At 37.5% G+C, this 23818-nt stretch overlaps 1 protein-coding gene across 4 annotated transcripts in view; it reads left to right on the top strand.

Moving 5' to 3' along the window:
• Positions 1–23818, top strand: part of WDFY4 (WDFY family member 4) — a 486698-nt gene that overhangs the window by 446758 nt on the left and 16122 nt on the right. For 3 of the 4 annotated variants that reach the window (XM_031956283.1, XM_031956282.1, XM_012539772.3), the window contains 6 exons: positions 3852–3943; positions 6603–6815; positions 12116–12260; positions 14095–14279; positions 15589–15747; positions 20960–21139. In XM_031956283.1, coding sequence (XP_031812143.1) covers positions 3852–3943; positions 6603–6815; positions 12116–12260; positions 14095–14279; positions 15589–15747; positions 20960–21139 — 974 coding nt within the window. The remainder of the gene's footprint in view (positions 1–3851; positions 3944–6602; positions 6816–12115; positions 12261–14094; positions 14280–15588; positions 15748–20959; positions 21140–23818) is intronic. The other variant, XM_012539778.3, reaches the window with a different exon arrangement.

Here is a 23818-nt window from a genome sequence, read left to right as displayed (position 1 = left end):
AGGCCGTCCAGGCGGCCATGTGGTAAATCCGAGAATGGCCGGACTTCTGCTGTGGAGTATTACTCCTCCTTCCCTTGGGATTGAAACCACTGCAGGAGCTTTGGCATTTCTGATCCAAGATATCCAAGACAATACCGCCATTCTCACCACACTGACCCGGACTCTTGCCGCCTGCTCCAACCACCAGCCCAGGGCGCTTGTCCAGGCTTATAAAGAGAAAGCAACGGCAAAGGAGCTGATGAGATTGGTCCATTTGAGTTCCGAGGAATCCCACTTCTCCCAGGGGTGTCCCTCAGACTGAAGTAACATTCGATATCGATGCAAATAGCATCCTCAGTGTTTCTGCTGTGGATAAGAACATAGGCAAAAAGAAGACGCCTTCTCCAGGGGCAAAGTGTCTGAGCAAAAAAGATACTGAGTGCATGGTCCAGGAGACTGAGAAACATGAGACTACAGGTGAGAAGCAGCAAGGACATTTTTCTAGAGTTTCCGAGGATTTTCAGAAATTTCAAGATGCTGACTGCCATCAAGGATGAGAAACTCCAAGACAAAACTGGTGATGAAGAGAAGCAGAAGATCCTTGACAAATGTAATGAAATAATCAATCAGCTAGAAAAGAAACAGGATGCTGAAAAAGAGGAATTTGAATATCAGCAGAAAAACTGAAGATTTTCAACCCTATCATGAGTAAGCTGTACCAGAGGCCATGGGCAAGCCAGGAGTTACTTTAAGGAATTCCCAGGGATCGGAAAAGCCCCATCTTTTGGAATCACCATGGAAGAGATTGACTAAACATACATTCAAAGAAGCAGCATTCCATAAAGAATTCAAATTTGTAGCCAAAGCCCTAAGAGTTTAAAAGTAACATTTAAAGGGGAGCTGGGTAGTGCAGTGGATAGAGTCAGAAGGACACGAATTCAAATTCAGCCTCCGAGACTTACTAGCTTAGTAACCCAAGTGGAAACAGGGTTTGATTCCAGTGTTTCTGTGTCCAAATACAGTATTATTTTCATTGTGACTTGCCTTGCTATGAGACACAATCAAAGGAAGTTTAAGCCAACCAGAGCAGAGGCAGAAAAAGAAGCTCTGATCTGGGCAATAGTATTTTTATTTTCCTTAACAAGAGTCTTAGCCTTCTTTATTAGAGAAACATTATTGAGCAAGACTTCACTATTTGCATTATTTATATCCTTAGACTATCCTCAAGTTGAGGAAATCAGATTTAAACAACAGGATTAATTGTTAGAGGATAGTGCCTTTTAAGAAGTCTGAGTCTCAAGGAAACAGTCTTCTATTTAAGCCATAAAAGAGTTATCTGATAAAATACCAGAGACTCACTCTTTTGTCTGTTATCCAGAAGCTTCCACAATACATCTCTAAGGGGCTTTATTTCAGTCTTTCTGTTCAAGCTTCCATTGTCCATTCCTGTCAAATTGACCTACTAGCTTTTCTCATGTGATTTGATGCCTTTACATAGACACCCTATTCCCTTCTTTTCATATATGGATTGTGTTTATCTACTACTTCATAGAATTCCTAGCTTCCTCCAAAGCACCACTCAGATTACACTTCCTTCACAAGATTTACTCGATGCCCCCAATTGTCATTGTTTTCTCCATCTTGAAATTAATTTCTATTAGTTGGTATATAATGCATGCTTATCTATATATATGCAGTATCAACTAAATAAGGTAGAATCTGTTTGAAACCAAAATTGGTCTTATTTTCTACCTTTGTATCTCCAGCACCAGGCACGGTACCTTGCCTATAGAGTGCTTTAAAAATTTTCATTGAAAAATAACTATTAACTTACTCTTGCACTTAAAGATTAACTGCGGGCTTTTTTTTTTTTTTTTTAACAACTACCCTGAGGGACTTTGTAATGGAAAATTACCCTCATTTTACAAATAGGTAAACTGAGACTCAAAGGTTAAGTGCTTGTGTTTAAATAAATGTTGAAGATGCCAGTCAGAGCTTGAATCCAATTCCAGCTCTCTATCTTGTACAAAATCCATTATGTTTTCTTTAGCTTTCCACCCAACTCATCCTGCTGTGTTATCAAGGAACCATTGAAGAGCCACCAATTTTAATCTCAGTAGAAAATTACTAATAAACTTGTCACACTTATAAAGTGCTTTGGGATCCTGGGAGATAAAGGAAGTTATGCATTCTAAAGACTGCTTTTATTGTTCCTACTATAATTATGTCTTTAATTTATTTTTAATATATACTCATTTTCAAAGCTTTAAGGAACAGACAAAAAAAGTAACTTTTTAAAAGGAATGAGCAGCTAGAACTTATCTGTAAAATGGGGATAATGATAACAATGATGACACTGATCTTACAGGGTTTTGTGAGAATCAAATGAAATATTATAGTATATACATATGTATTATATATTTAATTTATATATCATTTTGTAGATCCATAAAGCTTATCTATTTATCAGCTATTATTTATATTGTTTCCATTAATAATAGTTGTCATCACCATGTCATCATCCTTGTCCTTTTTTGGACCTTCCCTTTGGAAACTATATCTTCAGTATACAATGTTAAAAGACAGTCTTTATCCATCTCTTAAAATTCATAGCTTTTGCTGGCAGAAGAATACATTTTGTACCTTCTCATTAAGTAGCTAAGATCTTCTTCTAACTCTGCTCCTCAATAATGAGCCCTAGTGCCAAGCTTCCATAATTCTTCAATTCTTCAGCCTTCAAGCATTCAGTGTTACCTACACGTCAAAATCAGGCATCAGAGAAGGACTTTAGTGAAACTTACTGTTGTTTTAAAGTGCTGTGTATATGTGTGCATATATGTGTATTAAAATGTGTGTGCATACATATACACACATATATATTTAAAAACCACACACACACAATATATATTTTATATATATATATATATATATATATATAGGGATATGTGGGTATAGTTTTTTATCTCATTTGATCCTTATAACAACCTTAGAAAATAGATGCTATTATTATTCCTCCTTTTACAGATGGGGAAAACAAGACAGACAGAAGTGAAGTGATTTGCCAGGGTCATTACAACTAATAAGTGGCTGAGAGAGAATTTAATCTAAAGTCTCCCTGACTACAAATCCAGTGCTTTATGCACTGTGCTTGTGCTGTCCAATTGCCCATACAACATAAATTTAATTACAGTGGTTATGGATAACATCTTATATAGTGCTAAAGAATATATTATATGGAGGATAAAGATATGGACTAGATCTGTTTTTTTTTAACTAAACATTTGAAAAATTAACATTTATTTTCTCTCCCTGTACTCTCCCCATACATTAAGAAAACAAAACAAAACAAAACAAAACAAAACAAAACTGAAACTTTATGAAAGTATTCACAGTCAAGTACACTGGCCACATCCAAAAATGCATACTTTATTCCACATGTTTAGTCTTTCATCTCTCTGTCAGGAGATGGAAATTCTTGATATCATGTCCTTTGAAGTCATATGAGTCTACTGCATTGATCAGAGTTCACTGATATAAGGAACATTTGGAGGGGGAGGAGGTAAGGAAACACCCTCCAAAAATGCCGGTTACTCCTCTCTCTACAACTTATAGCTTTAGAGGGCTTCCTACTACCCGTCTGAGAGATTGTGTGACTTACCTAAAGCCAGTTTGTGGTAAAGTTGGGGCAGGAAGACAGATCTTACTTAGCTTGAAAACCAGTTCTCAAGCCACTATACCAAGCTGCCTGTCATTGGGCACCACTTGGATATTTGATGAGTGAATAAAACTATAGAGAATAGCAGAATTCTTTTTCAAAATGATTAACACTCAAATTAATTCAGACTTAATTTCCTACTTTTAAACTTTTGCAGGCTGCATGCAGGATGGAACTATCCTAGATGATGTCCTTCTCCCAGCATGGGCTGAGGGAGATCCTCAGAAATTTATCAGCCTACACAGGCAGGTGAGTATCCACTTGAAATCGAATTTTTCTATCCCCTATTTCCATCTACATTGTTTAATTTAATAATGAAACCATATAGTTATTGAAACCAGGTTTTTTCTATCAAAATCAAACTTCAACCTGATTGCTCAAACAGGCTTCCAAGTAAAATAGATTTTAAGAATTAATCATCTTACAGCTTTTCTGCATCCTAGAGTCAGTGAGAAGGACCAGACCCTGAACTCCTCAAGGAGAGGAAAGGGACCTGGTACTTTTTGTATTATCAAAAAAAGACTATTAAGGTAGAGCCCGAAAGAGCCAACCAGCCCTATAATTTTGTGTGTGCCAGTGATAGAAATAAACCCTGCAGACTCAGTTTCCTTTCCTGGTGATCCTACCGTAGAAACGGGGTACCTGGGCAATTACTCAAAATTAGAAAGGAGAATACTCATCTTCTGTAGGAACTGATAAAGATGATAGATCCCTGGTCTGTTGCTAAAACACCTTGAAGTAGCAAGGTCTGGCCCTTGCGATTGGCAAGAGCACTTCTCTCTTCTCAGAACAGAAGGTAATTATACCAGGAAAGCCCTGCCTCCCCTTGCCCAAGTCTTTGGTACATGGCTCTACGTGACATTTTCACACAAGTCACACAGCAGCCTACCTATTTATTAGACTAGGTTTAGGGCCAATGCCTTTAACTTCCTGGACCAGGGACAACAGACAAGCAGCATGGAACATTTGCTGCTTGTCTAACCTTGTACAGTAATTACAGCTTTGGACAGGATGACTCAGACCAGCTGGGCTGGGCTTTACTAATCTGCCCTGTGAGCTGAATCATTATCCCAATGCCTCTAAGTCAACTAATTTCAGGCTGGAATAGGTGGCACTATATCTCTTGGTGAGCACAAGTTAAAAGGTGGAATAAAAATTAGTCTTCAGTTCCTTCATCTTTATCTCCTTCTCTAGTCAGAACCCCCCAATAGCGTCTTCTTACTGATCCATGGAAGTGCTTAGGAGGCAGCATAATACGGTGCAAATAGCTCTAACTTTGGAGTGAGAAACTGGGTTCAAAACCTGTCTTTGATGTCATGACTTTTATAAACTTTGGCTCATTACAGAGCCCTTCACCACCCAGGTCTCATTTTTTTCAGATCTTTAAAATAACTAGATGGCTAGATGGTCTTCTGAGATCTCTCTCAGAGTTATATTTGCATTAACCCTGTCGAGGATACCATCATTTCCTTATATTCTCCCCTTCCATCAACTAATCTTGTGCCCCATTCCTATCTGGTTGGAAGGATTTCTCCGAGTCATACAAATGATGCTCTTCCCTACCCTACCACAAATGGGTGGCTCTTAAATGAAATGAAATAAAGCTAAGGTGCTGATTCCTGTACCTTTACCACTTCTATTGTTCACAGGAATTATTTTAGGAATATGATTGAATGGTAGAATGACCAATTCTACATAATTTTCATTTGGCTGTTTCACTACCTACAATAAATATTGAATTGTTGACTAACCCATGTTAAAATCATATCTTCATGCTATTGAAAATGCCCATTGTTCCATAGCTTAGTGTTGTTTAGTTGTTTTCAACTGTGCCCTACTCTTCCTGACCCTATTTGAGGTTTTCTTGGCAAAGATACTAAAAAGGTTGGCCATTTCCTTCCTCAGCTCATTGTCCAGATGAGGAGACCGAGGCAAACAGGGTTAAGTGATTTTCACAGGGTCACCTAGCTAGTAAGTGTGAGACCAGATTTGAATGCAGAAAGATAAAATTTCCTGACTGCACCTTGTACTGTATCCACTGTGTCACTTCTACAGCTGATGAAGCTAAGTAGCTGCAGTGGGAGAGTTTCTAATGTGTGCATCAAGATGTGGGCCTTAGGACATCTGTCCAAGCTACCTGATTTTGGGCATTTGTGCACCTAGGTACCTTCACTAGGTACATCTCTTTTTAAAATGGCACTATATAGGGCTACTCCATACCTCTTCTTGCGGTCACCAATTTTTTTGGCCAAGGCCCTTGAGTTCATGCCAGAGGCCCAAGCGTCCCTTATACAGTTACATTCCTGCCTTGATTTTATAATGATTTTATAAAGTAGATGAAGCACACAGAGGGTGGAGAGCCATCACTGTGTGCTGGCTTTCTCTGGCTGACAGGAATTAGAGAACTCGATGGGTAATTAATATGTTAGCCTATTTGGCTCCCATCCTGGGCAGAGGTGTAATCCCTCATCAGAATCATCCCGTGAGGCTTGTTCTGAGTGACCAAAGCAAACACGCTCAAATGTGTGGGATCACAGAATGAGAGACGTAGAAGAGACTGCACAGTTCATCAGGGCAACCCTCCATTTTAAGATGAGGAAATGTTAGACCAGAAAAGTGAACTGACTTTTCTAAGGTCACCCTGATGACACAGCTGGATTTGAATCCAAGTCCTCTCTCTCTAAACCCACTGTATTCTTTCCACCAAATTGTGTCACGTATGAAATGTTTGGAATGAAATGAAGTCAAATCTTTGAACCAATTACCTAACGTCTCTAGGTCTCCTTGGCAAATAGAGGGGATGAGAGCACTTGGCCCCCTGAGGTCCCTCCATCAATGACCCCAGGATATCATAAATGCATCAGGGAATTCTGCATTCTGTTCACTGTTTCCTAAATCATGGTTTCAGGCTCTGGAAAGTGACTTTGTTAGTGCCAACCTGCACCACTGGATAGACTTGATTTTTGGGTATAAGCAACATGGACCAGCAGCAGTGGAGGCTGTTAATACCTTTCACCCCTACTTCTACGGGGACAAGATGGACCTTCATAATGTCACCGATCCCCTCATTAAGAGTACCATCCTGGGATTTGTCAGCAACTTTGGGCAGATACCTAAACAGGTGCAGTATATGTTTTATTTTGTCTTCTTAAATAAGCACATTTGTATCAAGAATTTGGCACAAGATTTCCTTAGAGGTTAAGAAAACTGGATCACATAATGCTATGACCTGATCAAGGGAGAAGATGTTAAAGTCTGCAATCTTATTTACTAGCAATCATGACTTTTAACTCCTGGGGCCACAAACATCAGAAAAGAGTGGGAGGAAGACAGTATATTTCTGTATTGTCTTCTGTATCTTCTGATGAAGTTTCAGGTATTCTGGATGACTCCATTTTTATCATGCCTTTTCACACCAAGGAAAAGTATATTTATTCTTTTATCTGACCTAATCCATGTATAACATAGGTGAGTACTTATTCAATCCACTCCTACTTATATACTCTAGATTTAGATCTATCTCAAAAATGTTATATTCTTGAATATAATCATCCATAAATAGAGTTTCTGGAAGGTAAAGGAAATCAGGCAAACTTTATGAGTCTGAAAGATAAGCCCAGAGATAAATTACATGGATTCTATTGATAAAAGCTCCTTGAAAGTCCTTGTGGGTAGAAATTTAATGGAGAAACTTGTATGATCTCTTATTATATGCATTTGGGGAGTTACAGAATCAAGTGGGAATAATTTGGAGGCAATATAAGCAGCTTAAAGAAATAAGGCCTGAGCCAATATAAATCAGATTTTGTGTGCTGAACAAAATCTGTGGTTTTAATGATTTTTAAAAACATTTATAAGGATTCACATGAAATGTTTCAGTTTTACTGTGAGAAGAAAAAATAATTTATTTAAGGATGTTTTAAAATCATTATTGCCACTATTTCTATGGGTGGGAACTATATTATGAAGAAGAGTAATGAATTTTGACAAATTTTAAGTGTTGAACTTGATAATTTGTCTACAGGCGAGACATGCCTATGTTTTAAAAATAACAAGTTGAGATCTTGTAAAGGTTAGATTGTAAGTTACAGAGACAAGATGACAGAGTAGGTCAATTAGGAGGCTATTGCAGCAGTCTAGACAAAGGGTATTAGGACCTAGAGTGGTGATTCTATAAGTGGAGAGAATGGGATAATATGTGTGTATATGTGTGTGTGTGTGTGTGTGTGTGTGTGTGTGTGTGTGTTTTCTTCTACTGTATTTCTTAGTGGTCTCTTCAGTTCCCACGGATTCTATTTTCATCTCTATGTGGGGTGACTCCAAGCTCCATGATTTATCCCAATCTCCAATCTCACATCAATAATGATCAAGTATACATTCTGAGTATATATATATATATATATATATATATATATATATACACACATATATATATGTTATGTTATCTATCAATCAATCTATCTATCTAATAGATAGATTAGATAGATAGATAGATAGTTAGATAGATAACATATATATATGATAGATAACATATTAATAATATACTTACATAGTATATATTATAATATTATTATGTATGTGTATATATACATATACATATAAAATATATATTAAATATCTGTATATATGTGTATATTATATATAATATGTGTATATATATATATATATATTTGTATAATAAGATGTTGTTGAGATGGAATTAAGAAGACTTGGCAATTGTTTGGATATGGGAGATGAGGGACAGGGAAGAGAATCAAATAACTCCAGGACTGCAATCTTGGATGTCTGATGATACTGCCCCCAACAGAAGTTGGGAAGGAAGGAGGAAGTTAGGAGGAAGAATTAGCTTGTTTTGTTTGAGAAAACAATCAATTCTGTTTGGGACATACGAAGTTTTAGATAGCAAGGCAATATCCAGTTTGAAATGTTTATTTGCTCATTGTTGACATGAGACTGGAACTTGGGACTAAGGACAGGTTCATAGAGCATGGAGTCACCCACATAGAGATGAAAAGGTTAGTCATAGGAAAAAGTTTATCCCTTCACTGGAGGTAGAAAATAAAGAAGGTAAAGGTCAAAGATTCTGGAGATATAGAATAGGAATTTAGAAGAAGTTTGTGTTGATTGGCTTCAGTTTTCTTAGTAAAGTATGAGGTGAGGTTTTCTACTGAAAGAAGTGAAAGGCTCAATTACTGTACTATGGCAGATTTGAGAAGTTTGGAAAAGCTGGTGTAAGGAATGTAATAGAAATTCAATTAAGCCTTTGCTGCCATGAGGACCCAGTTAAAAAACATTAAGTTTTTAGTGAACTCACTTAACATAATTATATAACTTTTTCTAGCACATAAGAAGTGAAAAGATGGAATATTGGGGGCAGTCCAGAGTTGGAGTTTTATAAAGCAAGGATTGTGAGAATACAAAGTGGAAAGAAATTCAATGGTAGATGATAATGAGTAGTTTAAATTGTTAAATGGGAAGAAGATAGGGAAAGGAGAAAAAAGATTGCAAAATTGAGTAATACTCTGAGAAGGAAATATATTGAGCCTTTCTTACCTCCAGCACTGCTTTGCTTTGGAAGACAGCATTTGGACTTAGAATGAGATCATTCAAATTGGGTGGTCTCATTTTTAGACATCTTTACTCTCTTCCACAAAATTTGGCATTAAAGACAGTTAACCAATAGAAGTCAAAGACAAACGAATATGGGAAGATTATTAAAGGCCATTGATGACTTTCTCCCCATGTGGTCTTTGGCTTGTTTGAATAAATACTATTAAAACATCATATATGATCTCAAATTGCATAAAATTCTTTTATAATGAAAGAGGATGCAGAGAACAGAACTGACTGAGGCAAACTGAGAAAAATATTTTATTTAAAGTAGAAAAATTAAGATCACATGTTGACCCTACCAGCAGAATAAGTTTCTTCCCAAGATTTGTGGATTTTTCTTGTACTAAATTTATGTTGTCAGCTAAAACTTTTTTTAAACAGGAATTGAGGAGACTTTTTTTACTTGAATGTCAAATAAAGTTGCCAAAATGAATTAATAAATGATAAATAAGTGAATCAATCACTTAATCAATTAATGAACTGTCTTAAGCTGCATGATTTATGTAAGTCTAAGCACCACATTTAAGAGGGAGATAGATAAACCAGAGCAAATCAAAATAGAGATAGGGTGTGAAATCATAATAGATAATGAAAAATAGTAAGACCTTTTCAAAGATGTTTTCCTGGGATTTGAAAACAAGACATAGGTAGCCTCATTATATTCTCAAACATTAGAAGAACTCTCATTCTGGAAAGGGAAAAAGAAGCATAGGAGCAGAGAAACTAAGAGTAAGAAAAAACCTCCCAAGTGAGTTAGTTCAATTCTACCTGAAGCAGAATCCTTTTCATATTGTCCCCAACAAGTGGTCCTCTAAATTCTCTGCAAAGCCTCTTTTGATACTCCCCTGTTTCTCAAAGAACTCTCCTTTTTTGGACTCTATTCTTTGTCTCTGGGATTGGAAAAAAATCACTCTTAATTTCTCTTTTCTGGGCAAAATATCTCCAGTTCCTTGAGCTAGTCCATAGTCATGGTTTCAAATCCCCTCTCCATCCAGTTGCCCTAACCTGCCTGGGCTCCTGTCCTGCATAGAGCAGAATAGTGGGACCCACACCATTTTTCTTGTATTAGCAGGGCCTGTAATTGCACTGTTGTCTTTCTTTTGCTGACTTCCATGTCATATTATTGACTCAGAAGGACCTTGTAGTTCACTAAACCTCCTATGCACTTTTTACTATTTACTTTTTACATGGCAGCTACCCATGTCTAACCTGTCTGGTACTTGTAAAATTTATTCTTTAAACCCAGAAAAGTGGAAATTCTTTCCAAGGATCTATCCTTGGCCCTCTTCTCTTGTTCCTCTATAAGATCTCAATTGTTGATCTCAATAGTTCAATAATCTCCTCTCCACAATAATTCTCTGACCAATGTATCCAACTCTCTTCCTAGCTACAGACCCACATCTCCTGTAGGAACCTTAAACTCACATGTTCAAAGAAGAAGCAGTTATTTTACTCCAAAACTTGCCTTGCTTCTAAAATTTTCTGTTAGTGTCTAATTAATTTCCCTGCTTTCAATCTCTCTTTGCTCTAGTCTATCTTCCACTTAACTGCCAAAATAGTCATTTTCCTAAAATGTACCATGACACACACACTCTTCTGCTCCCATTTAATAAATTCTAATGTTCTTATGACTATTATCTTTAAGCTTAAACATCAAAACCTCTATTTGGCATTTAAAGTTCTTCATAACCTGGCTCCTTACCAGCTTTCCATTCTTCCTGTTACTTCCCTCCCTTTTTAACTCTTTTAAAAAAAAATATGGACCACATTTGCCTTTCCTTTTCCTATTCTCTATGATTTGTCAATTATTAAAACACCTTGGGATATGGTCCAGGTATGGCAACTTGAATTCATGAAAGGCTTTTTACCTGTCTCTTTAAAAGAGGAAGAATTTCATTTTAGTTGCTTTTGTTCTATTCATGTAGGACTGGACATAATTTTTCTTAGTCAAGAAAAACTAAACAAAATAAGATTTGTCTTTCACTATTCTTGTCCCATTCACTCCCACTCTCTATTCCTCCTCTTGCATCTAATGTAGAATTGTTCCTCTTGACTCAAAATGCAAGAATTAGGATCTGTGGCAAAAAATAAAGCAAGGTAGATAGTTTAATAAAAAGAACTACTTCCTAATAATTAGAGCTATTTAAAAATGGGATAAGCTGTCTTATTAGACAGTGCACTCCTTTTCAGTGAAAGTATCCAACCAGAGGCAAAATGACCACTTATCAAAGATACAGCAGACTAGATTTCTATATTAGATCAAATTAAAATAAATGATCTCTTACAATTCTTACATCCGTACAACTTTTATATTCTATTATTTGAGATATTATCTATCTTAGCAAAAGTTGCCAAGGATACCAGGGTTTCTTTAAATCTACATTTCTAAGGAAAGGTATAGGCCTTTTGAACTTTTCAGTCTAATTCAGCAAATATTAAATACCTACTCTGTGCTAGTCAGATTCCAGCTATACCTGCATCTCATAGGAAAGCATCAGTCTTCAAGCCCAACTGTCCAAAAAGAGGATTAAGTAAGTACCTATTATGTAGAGGAAAAAACCCCAACTATATTCATATTACCTACTGTTTAACATCTTTCTACCACCTCTACTTTATCCAAGAGGAAATTAAATTGAAACTTGTTCCCCACCCCAATTCTTTTTTCTTTTATATACCTAAGTAATTTCTATGTCAAGATCATGGGAAAGTAAATACACACAAAATTATGACTTTATTGTTCTAAAATGCATTTCCCTATCTCTTTGTTGAATTTTGTTTTGTAGATTTTTTTGTTTGTTTCAATTCCAGCTCTTTACCAAACCACACCCATCCAGGACTGCCCTGGGAAAACCGTCAGGAAAAGAAGTCTCTCTTTCCACTGGTCCATCTGGCTATTCACCACCATTTTTCTGTACCCTGCAGAATCTGAAACCTTCCCTCGTTACAGTCAAAGGTACTTTTTGGGTGTTTTGTTTTTGGTTTTTTTGTTGTACAGGCCATTCTCCTTTAATGTCTTGCTGTGGGGAGCTGGACTTCTCCTCAGGTGTAAGACATTACTGGAGTGAGTCCAGCCCCATGAATTTGCATTAGCTGGCAGGCTTCTGAACTCAAGCCCTTGGGAACATACCAAGAATCCAAGTATTGAACCTCTGCGATGTGATATTTTTTCCGATCTTAATGGGAATCTTGGGAAAAGCCCCTGCCCTGGCGGCGTCCCAGATCCCCACTCTGCGTCCATTCTTGACTATTGGAAGCAATTTGCATTGTTTGTCATTTCCCACAGACATGCATATGCAGTCACACATGGGCACTCAGGGCAACACATACCCATCTATGTGCCCCTTCAAAGGGGGCTTTGTTAATAGACTAAAACAGGGGGAAATCCACAGGTCTAACAAGTTACGTTTCCATCCCCCATTGTGGTGCTCCTCTCTGGCAGATATTTATACCGTCCAATACTGCTGACCCAACAAGACAGAATAAACACTAGGGACTGCCTAAAGGCACAGGCTGGGGAGGGGTTTGTGTTGGAGCACTGGTGAAGTTTACTGACTCCATTTTGGGAGCAGCAGAAGCCCATATAAGTCATCAGAGTGAATTTTGTTAGATCATTTAGACAGGATTTTTGTCCATGCTTCTTCACTGTGGTAAAACTATATATGTGATCTAAACGATTATTTTCAAATGGCCCAGGAATAGACTATGTATGGTTGGGAACTAAAATGAATAAACTAATGACCTTCAGGGGATGACACTTCAGCATAGCAGCTCAGAAAAACCATATTTTATGGCATGGATAGTAGTGATTTGTATCAGAGAAGGAAATACCCACACAAGTGAAAACATGGATGGATTCCCCTAACAATTTCCTTTCTATCACCCAACTGCAACTTAATGTATTGTAGTTATCTCTCACAAAGCATGCTATGGAGGCTGTCTTCTTGCCAGTGGTCTCTCAAAATAGCCACCAACCAAACTGTAGCTATCCCTAATGACTCCAGGAATTGAATTGTATCCTACTTTGTTGGCAGGAATTATAACACATGGTGCTATGATTTATCCTAGAATATTTTTTTCTTCTTTCTGATGCTACCTGATATACTTAGGTGACACAAACAGCTCACAGAAGTCCAAACGCTTAAGTGCTTCTGGCTAGAGAAAGACCCTACATATACACAATATTTAAATATCATAGTTTCTTTGATGGCTGATACCATAAATAGTCCTATCTTGTCTTGAAAGAATAAATATATGTTTAAGTAAGTTCTTAAACTGGATAGGAATTCCAACACTGCTATTAGAGCCTTTTTTTGCGTGTTGACAGAACTTTTGGATAATTATTAAATTCAAAGCAAAATATCTAAACTGTGAATGAAACGTTCTATAAGAGAGTTGCTTGGAGAGGAAATATTCTTTTTTGAAATTTTCACAGATTATGGTATCAGTAGCTACCAAGAGAAGCAATATTTTTAAATATCATTTTAATGGGCATTTTAAATGTACTTTGGATATAATCTTTAAACTGTTGCAGAGTGAGAGACAGTAAGAAGTGGTTTAAAGATAATTAGGTTTGGAGTCAGAAAATCTGGTTGGAAAATAATTTACTATTTATATGGTGTTGGGAAAGTCATTCTTCTCTCCTGGGCCTCAGTTTCCCCATTTGTAAATGAAAGTGTTAAATTATATCACACCCTAAGTTCTTCTCCAGGTCTAAATTTATATTCTTCCTAATCTTTGATTACATTGTACTTTACAAACTAAATGCCAACCTACTAACTGTGAAGTAGATATGTACATTTTCCCCCTGGGATCAGAGTCTCCCAAAGGAGCCATTGGACATATTGTTCCCACTGAGAAATACGTTTTAGCTGTGGAGAAAAACAAAGTGCTGATTCCACCTCTCTGGACCAAGACCTTCAGTTGGGGGTTTGACGACTTTACCTGTTGCCTGGGAAATTATGGATCTGACAAGGTAAGTCAAAAAAGAGGTTTTAAAAGTCGTACTCTCCCTTGGAAGGCAGAAATACAACTGTGAGATTTTGTAGATGATGTACACATTGCACAGAGCCTACCTCAGACAAAACCCCACTGTCCTGAAACCCAGGTTTTAAGAGGTTTCCCAATCTGATCTTTTGGGATTAGACTCAGCATGCTATAAATGTATTCTGATTTCATGAAGATAGTACCTTAGATTCATAAAGAGTCAATAACTCATATTCCCAGTTAAGAAGAGATTTTGTTTTCTAGAAGGGACTCTTAAAAGATTGGTTTTGGCAGCTTGATCAGATAATTGGAATGTATTATTACCTACAGTAGAATGGGGTGGAGGGACAAGATGAAAGGTGTTTGAAGCTTTTCAGACATCTGAATAGGATTTTTTTCAGTTCATACTGCTTGAGTATGGACACTCAGTATGTAGGGAAGCACTTCATTGTCAGCAGATGAAGATTTCTAGGAAAAGTGATATGCAACAGAGGAAGCCCGGAGGAAGCTGACCTGAATTTTGGCCTTGGGACTCGGTGCTACTGAATTTTAGCTTCATTCCACCTGTAAATCCCATCATGACTTATGCCATTGAGGGCAATCACTGAGACAAACTGGAAACAATGACTAGCTATCCATTTATCTCAGGTGGTTAGGGAGGGAGCTGAGCCTCAGCTTATAAGCATACAAGATAGAATGTATTTTTGGACTGAACCTAAACTCATGAATTTGTATTAGTTAACTGGTTTCTATAGCCTAGGCCTTGGTTACATACCAAGAGCATTGTTATTCTGGAGCATCACTTAATGTTGAGGTTACAGCCATTGCAGTTGACACATTGAACTTAGTACTTCTTGGCATTTACTCAGAATCCTTCTGAAGATCTAGGGAAAGCCAATTTGTAAGCTCTCTAAGGATGAGGAGAAAGGGGAGAAAGATGATGATAGTAATATATTAATATGAATACAGCACTTTAAGGAATGAAAAATGTTTTATGCCCATTACCTCATCTCATCTGCATAACGGCTTTTATCATGCAGCTTTTACAATTATTATCATCCCCATCCTAAAAACAAAATTACTGAGGTTCAGAGAGATTACTACTTATTTCAGAGGTAGGATTTGAACTGGAGCTCTCCTGGTTCTAGTTCCGTTATTCTTTCTACTCTGCTTAGTGGTCTTCATCCCCGTAGGTCAGGAACTGTCCTCCACCACTTTGCTTCCGGTCCTTCACATCTCAGGGCCTCATTGTGCCTCACAAATTGTTTTGTGGACTCAAAGCATGTTTGTTTTTACAGAACCTGACAACATTTGAAAGCACAGCAGACTGGGGGAAGTGTATCTGTGCTGTGTGTCCCTCACCTACCCTGGTCATAACTTCAGGAGAGAGTGCTGTGGTTTGCATCTGGGAGCTTTCCAAGTTCAAAGACAAAGCAAAAGGGCTTCACTTGAAACAGGTACCTGCCCTGGTGGCACCCCTAGATGGTTTCATCCCATGGAAGGAACCCCCAGGTCGGAGTGGTTCAGGGATACTGACAAATTCCCTGTGTCCTTGCCTAGTATCAACTGAAGTGGATGGAAAAATATCACGTGGGGAAAACGTGATCAATTTATCAAAGCCTTAGGTTCAAGTAGCTGAACTCTGGGGAGTCTTATTTTTTCATATCTGAGAAAATAGAAGCATAACAATGGCCCCTCCTTTCTGCCAAAACACAAGAGTTAACTCCCATGCAAACACCAAGGAAAGGCCATAAAACCATGTGTGCGGCTGCAACTCTTTATATTTATGGTAGGTCACTGGAGAATAAATGGGAAAAAACTATGGAGACTTTTTTTAAGAACTGCATATAAAAAAGAATATCTATCAGTGACAACTAATGAAGGATGGCCCTCAGAGAGCTGGGAGTTCATGGTTGGGTCAGGATGTTTTCTTGTTGAGAAAATGTTTTCTAATCATCAGGAACATCAGGGAGAGCATGAGATATGTCGGTGTCTTTACCTTTATTCTCTCATAACTATAGAGAATAGAGCTAGCGATAGTTTCAGAGTTGGAAGGGACCTCAAAGATTATCTCATGAAAGCTCTTTGAAATGCAAGAACAACAGTTGTCCAGCCTCTGAAGAAGGCAGACTTACCTGCCTGTGTGGCCTAATCTATTTTCAGATAACACCAGGAAGCTTCTTTATATTAGATTGAATTCTGCCCCCTGTAACTTCCATTCATTGGTCTCAGTATGTTCCTCCTCTTTCTCCCCATCCAAGATAAATCTAATGTCTTTCCAAGTAACAGCCCTACCAATGTTTGAAAACAGCTAGCATGGCCCTGTGTACCTTCTCTTCTCTAAGTGAAGCATCCCTAGTTCCTTATATATGTATATAAGAAAAATTAAATCATAAAGAAATCCATTGAATCACTTTTTCTAAACCTTGAAATGTGAAATCTTACTTTAGATTTGATTTCTATAAAAGATGCTTGACTTATTAATGCTTTATTAAACCATGTTCCTTTCTTTTAAATACTCATCAGTTTTTGTGGTTGCTCTATGAAAAATAAAATGAAGACATATGATAGACTCCTAAGTGAACTGCAAGGTTGTCATTGCCTGAATATTAAAAGGAAACCCTGGAAAACCACATTAGAAAATGTGTACTCAGGCAGGAACCAACATGGTGGAGAGAAGACAGGTCTTTGAGATTTTCAAGTCTCTGAAAAGATTATGGAGTGACAGAACCCATAAATATTTGGAATATAACTAATTTCCAGCAGAAGATATCTTGGAAAGACTTCAGGAAAGATGTGTCTCAATTGGGCAGGGGGAGGACGCAGCCCAACATAAGAACAAGGCAGAAAAACCCAGGGCTGAGAGGGTCCACATGAGGATACTAATGGGAGGCTCTTGGCCAAAATACAGAAATGTCAGTTACTCTGTCCTGTTTCAGAAGGTCCATGGAATAGCAGACCAGCTGTGAGACCTCCAAAGCAACTACAGAAAACAAATAGTGAACCCTGAACCCCAGCATAACAAGTGGGACTTTCACCCAGTTCGGGAAAGGAAGCTAGCAATACGGAGCAACATGAAGCCCTTGTCACCTATAGAGGAAGCTTAGAACAATCTTCCCTTTGCCCGAGAAGCAGATCTCAACCTTTAAAAATGAGCAAAAAGTCAAAAAGAGTTCTGATTATAGATAGCTATTAGGGAAACAGGGAAGAACAAACCTCAAACCCTGGGACACTAGAGACAAAAGGCCTCCAGATGAAGCCTCAAAGAGTGATATGAGTTGGTCTCCAACTCAAAAGGATCTCTTGGAAGAATTCAAAATGAATCTTAAAAGAGAATGAGAAGAAACATGGTAAAAGGAAACCAGAGCTTTGGAAAAGGAAACACAGAAATTATCTGAAGAAAACAACTCCTTAAAAATATTGGTAAAATGGAAAAATATACACTGAAGAAAACACTTAAAAATAGATTTGGTAAAATGGAAAAAGAAAACAACTCCTTGAAAAACATAATTAGTGAAATGAAAAAAGAATAATTCCCTAAACTTGGTGAATGGAGAAAAAAATCCAATGAATGAAACAACTCATTTGAAAGTTCAATTGGCCAAATGCAAAAAGAAGTAGAAATTGTGTACTCTTAGTGCTACTTAATATTTCCAAAAAGCTTCCTACTTCCTTTAATTAGCTCACTGTGATGGGTTGTTGTTTTTGATGTTATTTTTTTCTTGTCCAAGAGAAGTAACTATATTCATTACCCTTCCACAAATACTTGATTTCCCTAAGATAAATCTGATATACTATATATAAAATGAGATGAGATGAAATGTGATACCCATTTATAGCCAACTTCAAGGATCATGCCAGTTCTGCCTATCAGATCACAACAAACCTTTAATTTATATACTTCAGTGGAAAGAGTGAATGATTTCTTTTGCTGCATTCACCATTTTGTTTAGTATTGAAGAGGCTACTTTAAAAGCATCAGTACTGATTACATAAAAATGTTATTAATCATTCTCTCTTTTGCTCAGAAAGAGAAAAAATGGTATGGAAGTATACTAAATAGCACTATTTTCTGAGCAAAATAAAAGACATTTTATTACTTAACCATAAAGACTTTTATCCTCTTACTGACCACTGGCCATTCTCAGGGATAGCTGAAATCACTTTGGGAGTCTGAATGGCAATGTATAGAGAATACTGATAGAAGTGAGTATTATTTATTGTTTAGAGAGGGCAAAAAAGTCATATAAAGCACTGCTTCTCCATTCATGTTTCTTGGCAAACCAAGGAAATAGAGAACATTTCTCATAAGTTTCTCTTTCTGAGATGAAGATAGAGTCAACTTCTCTTATTTAAGCCTTAGTGTCCTATGAGTTCATACAAAGAGACATTTGCCCCTTCCCTTCTCAATAGTACATGTTCACAACTCATTGCAAAACTTGCTTACAAAGATGATATAAACATAGATTGTATTCATCTTCTAGAAGTTATGTACTTCAGTTGGTAGGGCCCAGTTTTTCTTCACTTGGATAACACTGAATTTATCTGCTGCTCTTTTTGTCTTTAGTCAAGCCATGGAGTGAAAGTTGCCATCTCTGTCTTGGTGTGAAGTTAATGACCAGACGGTTCATTTTGGAAAGATCATACCAAAGACTCTGTTATCTGATGTTGTTGGGTTTTTTCCCCTTAGTTACAGATGGTCAGTTTCAGTTTTTCTAAGATTATTTGCACCTCCCTTTGCTGGATCTACCAGCTGTTCCCAGTTATTTGCCAGCACTCGCAATTTAGGTTAGTTCAGAATCCCCAAAACAACTTTTAATTAATGGCATATCTCCTAATTACTACGACCATTAAGAAGGTTCTAAAGGAAAACACTGGAAAATTGTGTTAAACTTTATTTTTTCCATAGGATCATAGGATGTGAAACTGGCAAGGACTATCTAGATATTATCTAGCCCATCTCCTTCATTTTAAAAATGACTCAGATAATTATTAGAAATGATGGGATCTGAACCCATGACTTGACTCCAAATGTAGTTAAATTTCAAGTTTAGCTTTCTAAAAAGCAAGAATTCTTACCCTTTTATATGTCAAGGACTCATATAGATCCCTTCTCAGAATATTATTTTTAAATGCATAAAAAATATATAGAATTATGAAGGAAGCAAAATAGTGAAATATTTTTGCCAATTAAAAAATCCTCAAATTCACAGTCCTCAAGAATCCTTGATATAGAAAGTGATTTTTAATCTTAGAGTTGGTAGATTTCTTTAAATTGAACCAAACATCTGTTACTTTGGGATCATATTTCAACCACATTTGATTCCAGAGAAAATGTTTTAGTAAAGTCACAAAGTCTGAAAGGTAAAGGTCAGATTCGGGCCAGGGCAAATGGGGCAACCCTGGTGATGATCTGAGTGTTTAAAGGCTACTGTCATAACAACCCAGGTAAACAGCAATATCCTGTATGTCACTGCCCATCCAAAACCATATGATCTGCCCAGGATCACCAGCATGACATTGGATACTTGGCTAAAGTTCAGCAAGGCAGACACTGGAGATGCTCTTATGATTGGATGCAAATATAAGTAGCTTGATAGTACCAATTCTGCTTCCAAGAAACAGAGCAAGCACCAAAAATTCTGCTGTGGCAAAAAAAAAAAAAAAAAAAAAGACTTGCATACTAAAAATGTTAAAGAAATCAACAGAAGGGTTCAGGACAAGCCAGGAACAGGGCTTATGGAATACAGACCATAGACCTATCAGAAATTCACAATCATCTCCTGTGTGTCTTTAGTTGTGTGTGTATGTGTGTGTTTAAAAAGGATTTATATTAGGTAAGGACCTTTTAGAAGACACATTCAATCAGCCTGGCAATATTGGAGCACACCACTTATTCCCTCGAGGTTTCATGTTTTTCATTTGTCGAGTAAGCACGATGGTCCTGTTAATATTCTGTACAGTTGCCTTAAAGAAGAACAACTGTTCTCCCTTGCCATATGCACTCTGGAAACAGATGGGGGCAAAAAATACATATAACGTTCCCCCTTGTTGCCCTGGACTCTTTTCATTCACATAAACCTCTGGTTCTTATTCAGTTCAGTTTTCTGGGGAGTGAGCCACTCAAAAGTTAAGTTACCCTGGGAAATATTCCTCACTTTCTGCTCAAGTATATGAGAAGACAAAATGTTTTTTTCTATCTTTACAGCAGATCAGTAAATGAGCCAGAAAGGCACCAACCTCTTACAAATATTTAATACAAATTAACCCTTTTTGGAAATTCCATTCTGGAAAGTTTTTTCCCTAGGCTCATCTTCCCAACTAAAATGGCTGTCCCAGCACAATATAAACCCTTTGAGGATGGAGATTATTAATTTTTGGTTTAATATTCCCTAAAATCTAGCCTACAGAATATAGACAATTACTAAGAAATAACACAAAAGCCTTTCCCAAAAAGTCTTTCTTATGGCTTCTTCCACCTCAATCAGATGTATTCCTGGTTATTCTATCTATTTCTCTGCCTCTTTGGACTGAGACAAAATGGAGTTTATTTTTTTTTTCTTTGCTTACATCAAGTAGATTGAGTTGAATGTAGCGACCGTGAGTGGTGGGATTCTCTCCTAGCTGCCAGGGCACTCTATTGAGACTTCTTGGATTTGTCTCTCCCAGGCACTGTATGGGCACACAAAGCCTGTCACCTGCTTGGCAGCTTCCATGACTTACAGCCTCCTTGTGAGTGGCTCCTGTGACCAGACCTGCATCTTATGGGACTTGGACCACCTGATGTATGTGACCCAGCTCCCCACCCACCGAGCAAGCATCTCGGCCGTTGCCATCAGTGATTCCACGGTAAAGTCTTTCTTCATTTATCATCTTTCTTCTGACGTATCCATGAACATTTCATAACTTAATGGATACTCTTTCCAAAGAAAGACATTTTGAGACAATGAATTGATTTTCTTTTCACAGGGATTACTAATAGTACCCTTAATGACAATGGCCACATTAAAAGCAGAGCTGTTGGTTGAGAGACAAGGTAGAACCATAGAAACAGTTTGATCATTGTAGCTGCTTTTTAAGCTGGAGGCTTATTTGGGGGCATCAGAGAGGAGGAGCAGTGAGCTTCCCGGGCCCCAGAAAGGACCGGCAGGGATAGCTGGCATTCAGTAGCTTTTATGTAACATAAAAGAATGAGATTTTTACGCGGCTTGGTTTGTCCCAATATCAGGGAACCCAGATGTGAGTGATTAGATGGTTGGCCTCCATCAGAAGGCGTGTGTGGCCTGACTCAGCACGCTCTGGGCTGTTTCACATACCAGAAGATTATCCACTCCTTCATTCCCCTCCCTCTGCATTCTGTCACATACAGGGGGTTCTTTCTTTTGATGCCATTCCATCAGGGCAAAAAAAGCACTCCAAGGGGTTACAGGGTCGCTAGCTAAGCTGCATGTCCAGTTAGCTAAGATAAGACAGAAAGATGGAGACTTCTCCACAGCCGCCCTGCCTAGCCCGGACTTGCACCGTACCTCCCTACAGCCTGATGGCCTGTAGGATCCACAGTATAACATGCATTGCTCTTGGTTCCAGCGCCTTCCTTTAATTAATGACTCCCTGTCTAGTCTGTATAAAGCTTTTCTTTGAATTAATTTGTTGGGAGTCTTTTGCCTTTTTAGTATTCTGTAGTGCTCAGCACTGTGCTTGGCAAAAAGTAGGCACTTAATAAGTGTTTATTGATTATTGATTGATTTTAAAAAAGAACTAAATAACAAGTATGATTTCAGCTCTGTTTATGTTCTTGTCACAAGTTTGGTGGCATGAAGTATGCTAAGAAACAAGTCTGGAAGAGAAGATGTTAATGTAAGAGGATATTTACTCCAGCTGCATGGAAATCTTTCTGAGCTGACTCTGCTCCTCCCCCCCACGAAGGCTTCTGGCCAGCTTCCTGCACTGGCTCTCCCTTTTTCAAGCTTTCTCTCCTGGACTTCCATCTCTTCAATTTGTAATTTAAGACTTTTTTTTTCCTTTCTCCTTTTTCCATCTTTTTGGTTTGGACTTACACATAATTTACTCCTCACTCAGAAGTTCTGGGTTCCTAATGTTTATTGTGTCATAGTCTACTCTGGATGTATGGAAAAGCCACAAGATTCACTTCTAAGGACAATATTTTTAAATATGTAAAATAAAATGCATAGAATTACAAAGAAAGTTAATTAAATTGAAATAGTTATTAAAATGTGAGATAAAAGTTCATGACTCTGTTTCCCCAACCAACATTCTACAAATTCAAATTCCATTCTGGGAAGTCAGAAGTAGCAATAGCTTTTAAATGATAGTGAAGTCCCACTAAGGACCACATGGGAGATAGCATTCTATTCTAAGGTCTGTCTGGCTTCATTCATTCAAGCATGTATTCATTCAACAAATACTTGTTGATGGCTTTCAATATACTTAGGCAAGTAATCTTATCAGTATTATTATAATATAGAAATCTCATATTACACATCTGTCAAGAATTGTAGTTTCCACCTATGTGATGAAAATATATATACTAATAAGACACTCATAAAGATTATGAAATAAGTGGTAACCGGAGCCACTCCTAGGGCTCAGGAAGACCATCAAAAGAACAATAACACATAACTCCCATGGATGTAGTGGATTCCTTCTTTACCTGAGAATAACATAAGACATTTGGAAAAGGAGAATATGGGGAGGAGGTGAACGTCTGAGGGAGGGAAGGAGATTCCTGCAAGTCATTTAACCCTGTTTTCCTCAGTTTCCTCATCTGTAAAAGGGGCTAGAGAAAGAAATGGTGAACCCCTCTAGTATCTTTGCCAAAAAAACCTCATATTCATATTGTCATAATCAGTCAGATACAACTGAAAAATGGCTAAACAAGAAGTAATTGAGGATAGCTCTCATTCCCTCCTTGTCCTCTCATCCTGCCTAGATCTTCTCCAGATAAAACATCTCTGATTTCAATTGACTCTAATATGATATAATTTCAAGTCCCACACTTTCTCTTTGGCTTCCTCTGGACCTATTCTAGTTTGTCAATATCCTTCCTAAAATGAGACACCTGTACCACAGCTATAAAATGACTCCTATATTCTCTTTTGAAGAAGGGCTCTTTATTCTAAGATTCTAAAGCTACTTATTACAAATTGTAAGTCAGTCTTCTCGGCCTCTTGCCATGAATTTCCCCTAGACACATATACTCAAATCTGCAAAATAAAGAGCTGCCTTATGACAGGTTTCTACTGGGTTCTAATAATGCCTAAATAAAATAATAGTTGCAAACAAAACTAGTGTTGATTTTACTCATTTCTTTTATTTGTATTCAGAGATTCCTCTGAGAAATCTTTGTTATCAGGAGCGATCAATTAGAGTCTTGGCTACTATGCCTGTTTTTAGTGGAAACAGGATAGCAGACTGAAAAGTCATAGCTGAATTGGAAAGAGGAGGGGATATATAGCTCCTCTCTTCCCCATTTTTGCATTAATTCTGATCTCTAAGGAGCAAAATACT

Source organism: Sarcophilus harrisii, chromosome 2 (genome assembly GCF_902635505.1).
Source record: "Sarcophilus harrisii chromosome 2, mSarHar1.11, whole genome shotgun sequence".
NCBI classification, from domain to species: Eukaryota; Metazoa; Chordata; class Mammalia; order Dasyuromorphia; family Dasyuridae; genus Sarcophilus; species Sarcophilus harrisii.
The sequence above is the reverse complement of the archived record's forward strand: the minus strand, read 5'-3'. Positions and strand labels throughout refer to the sequence as shown.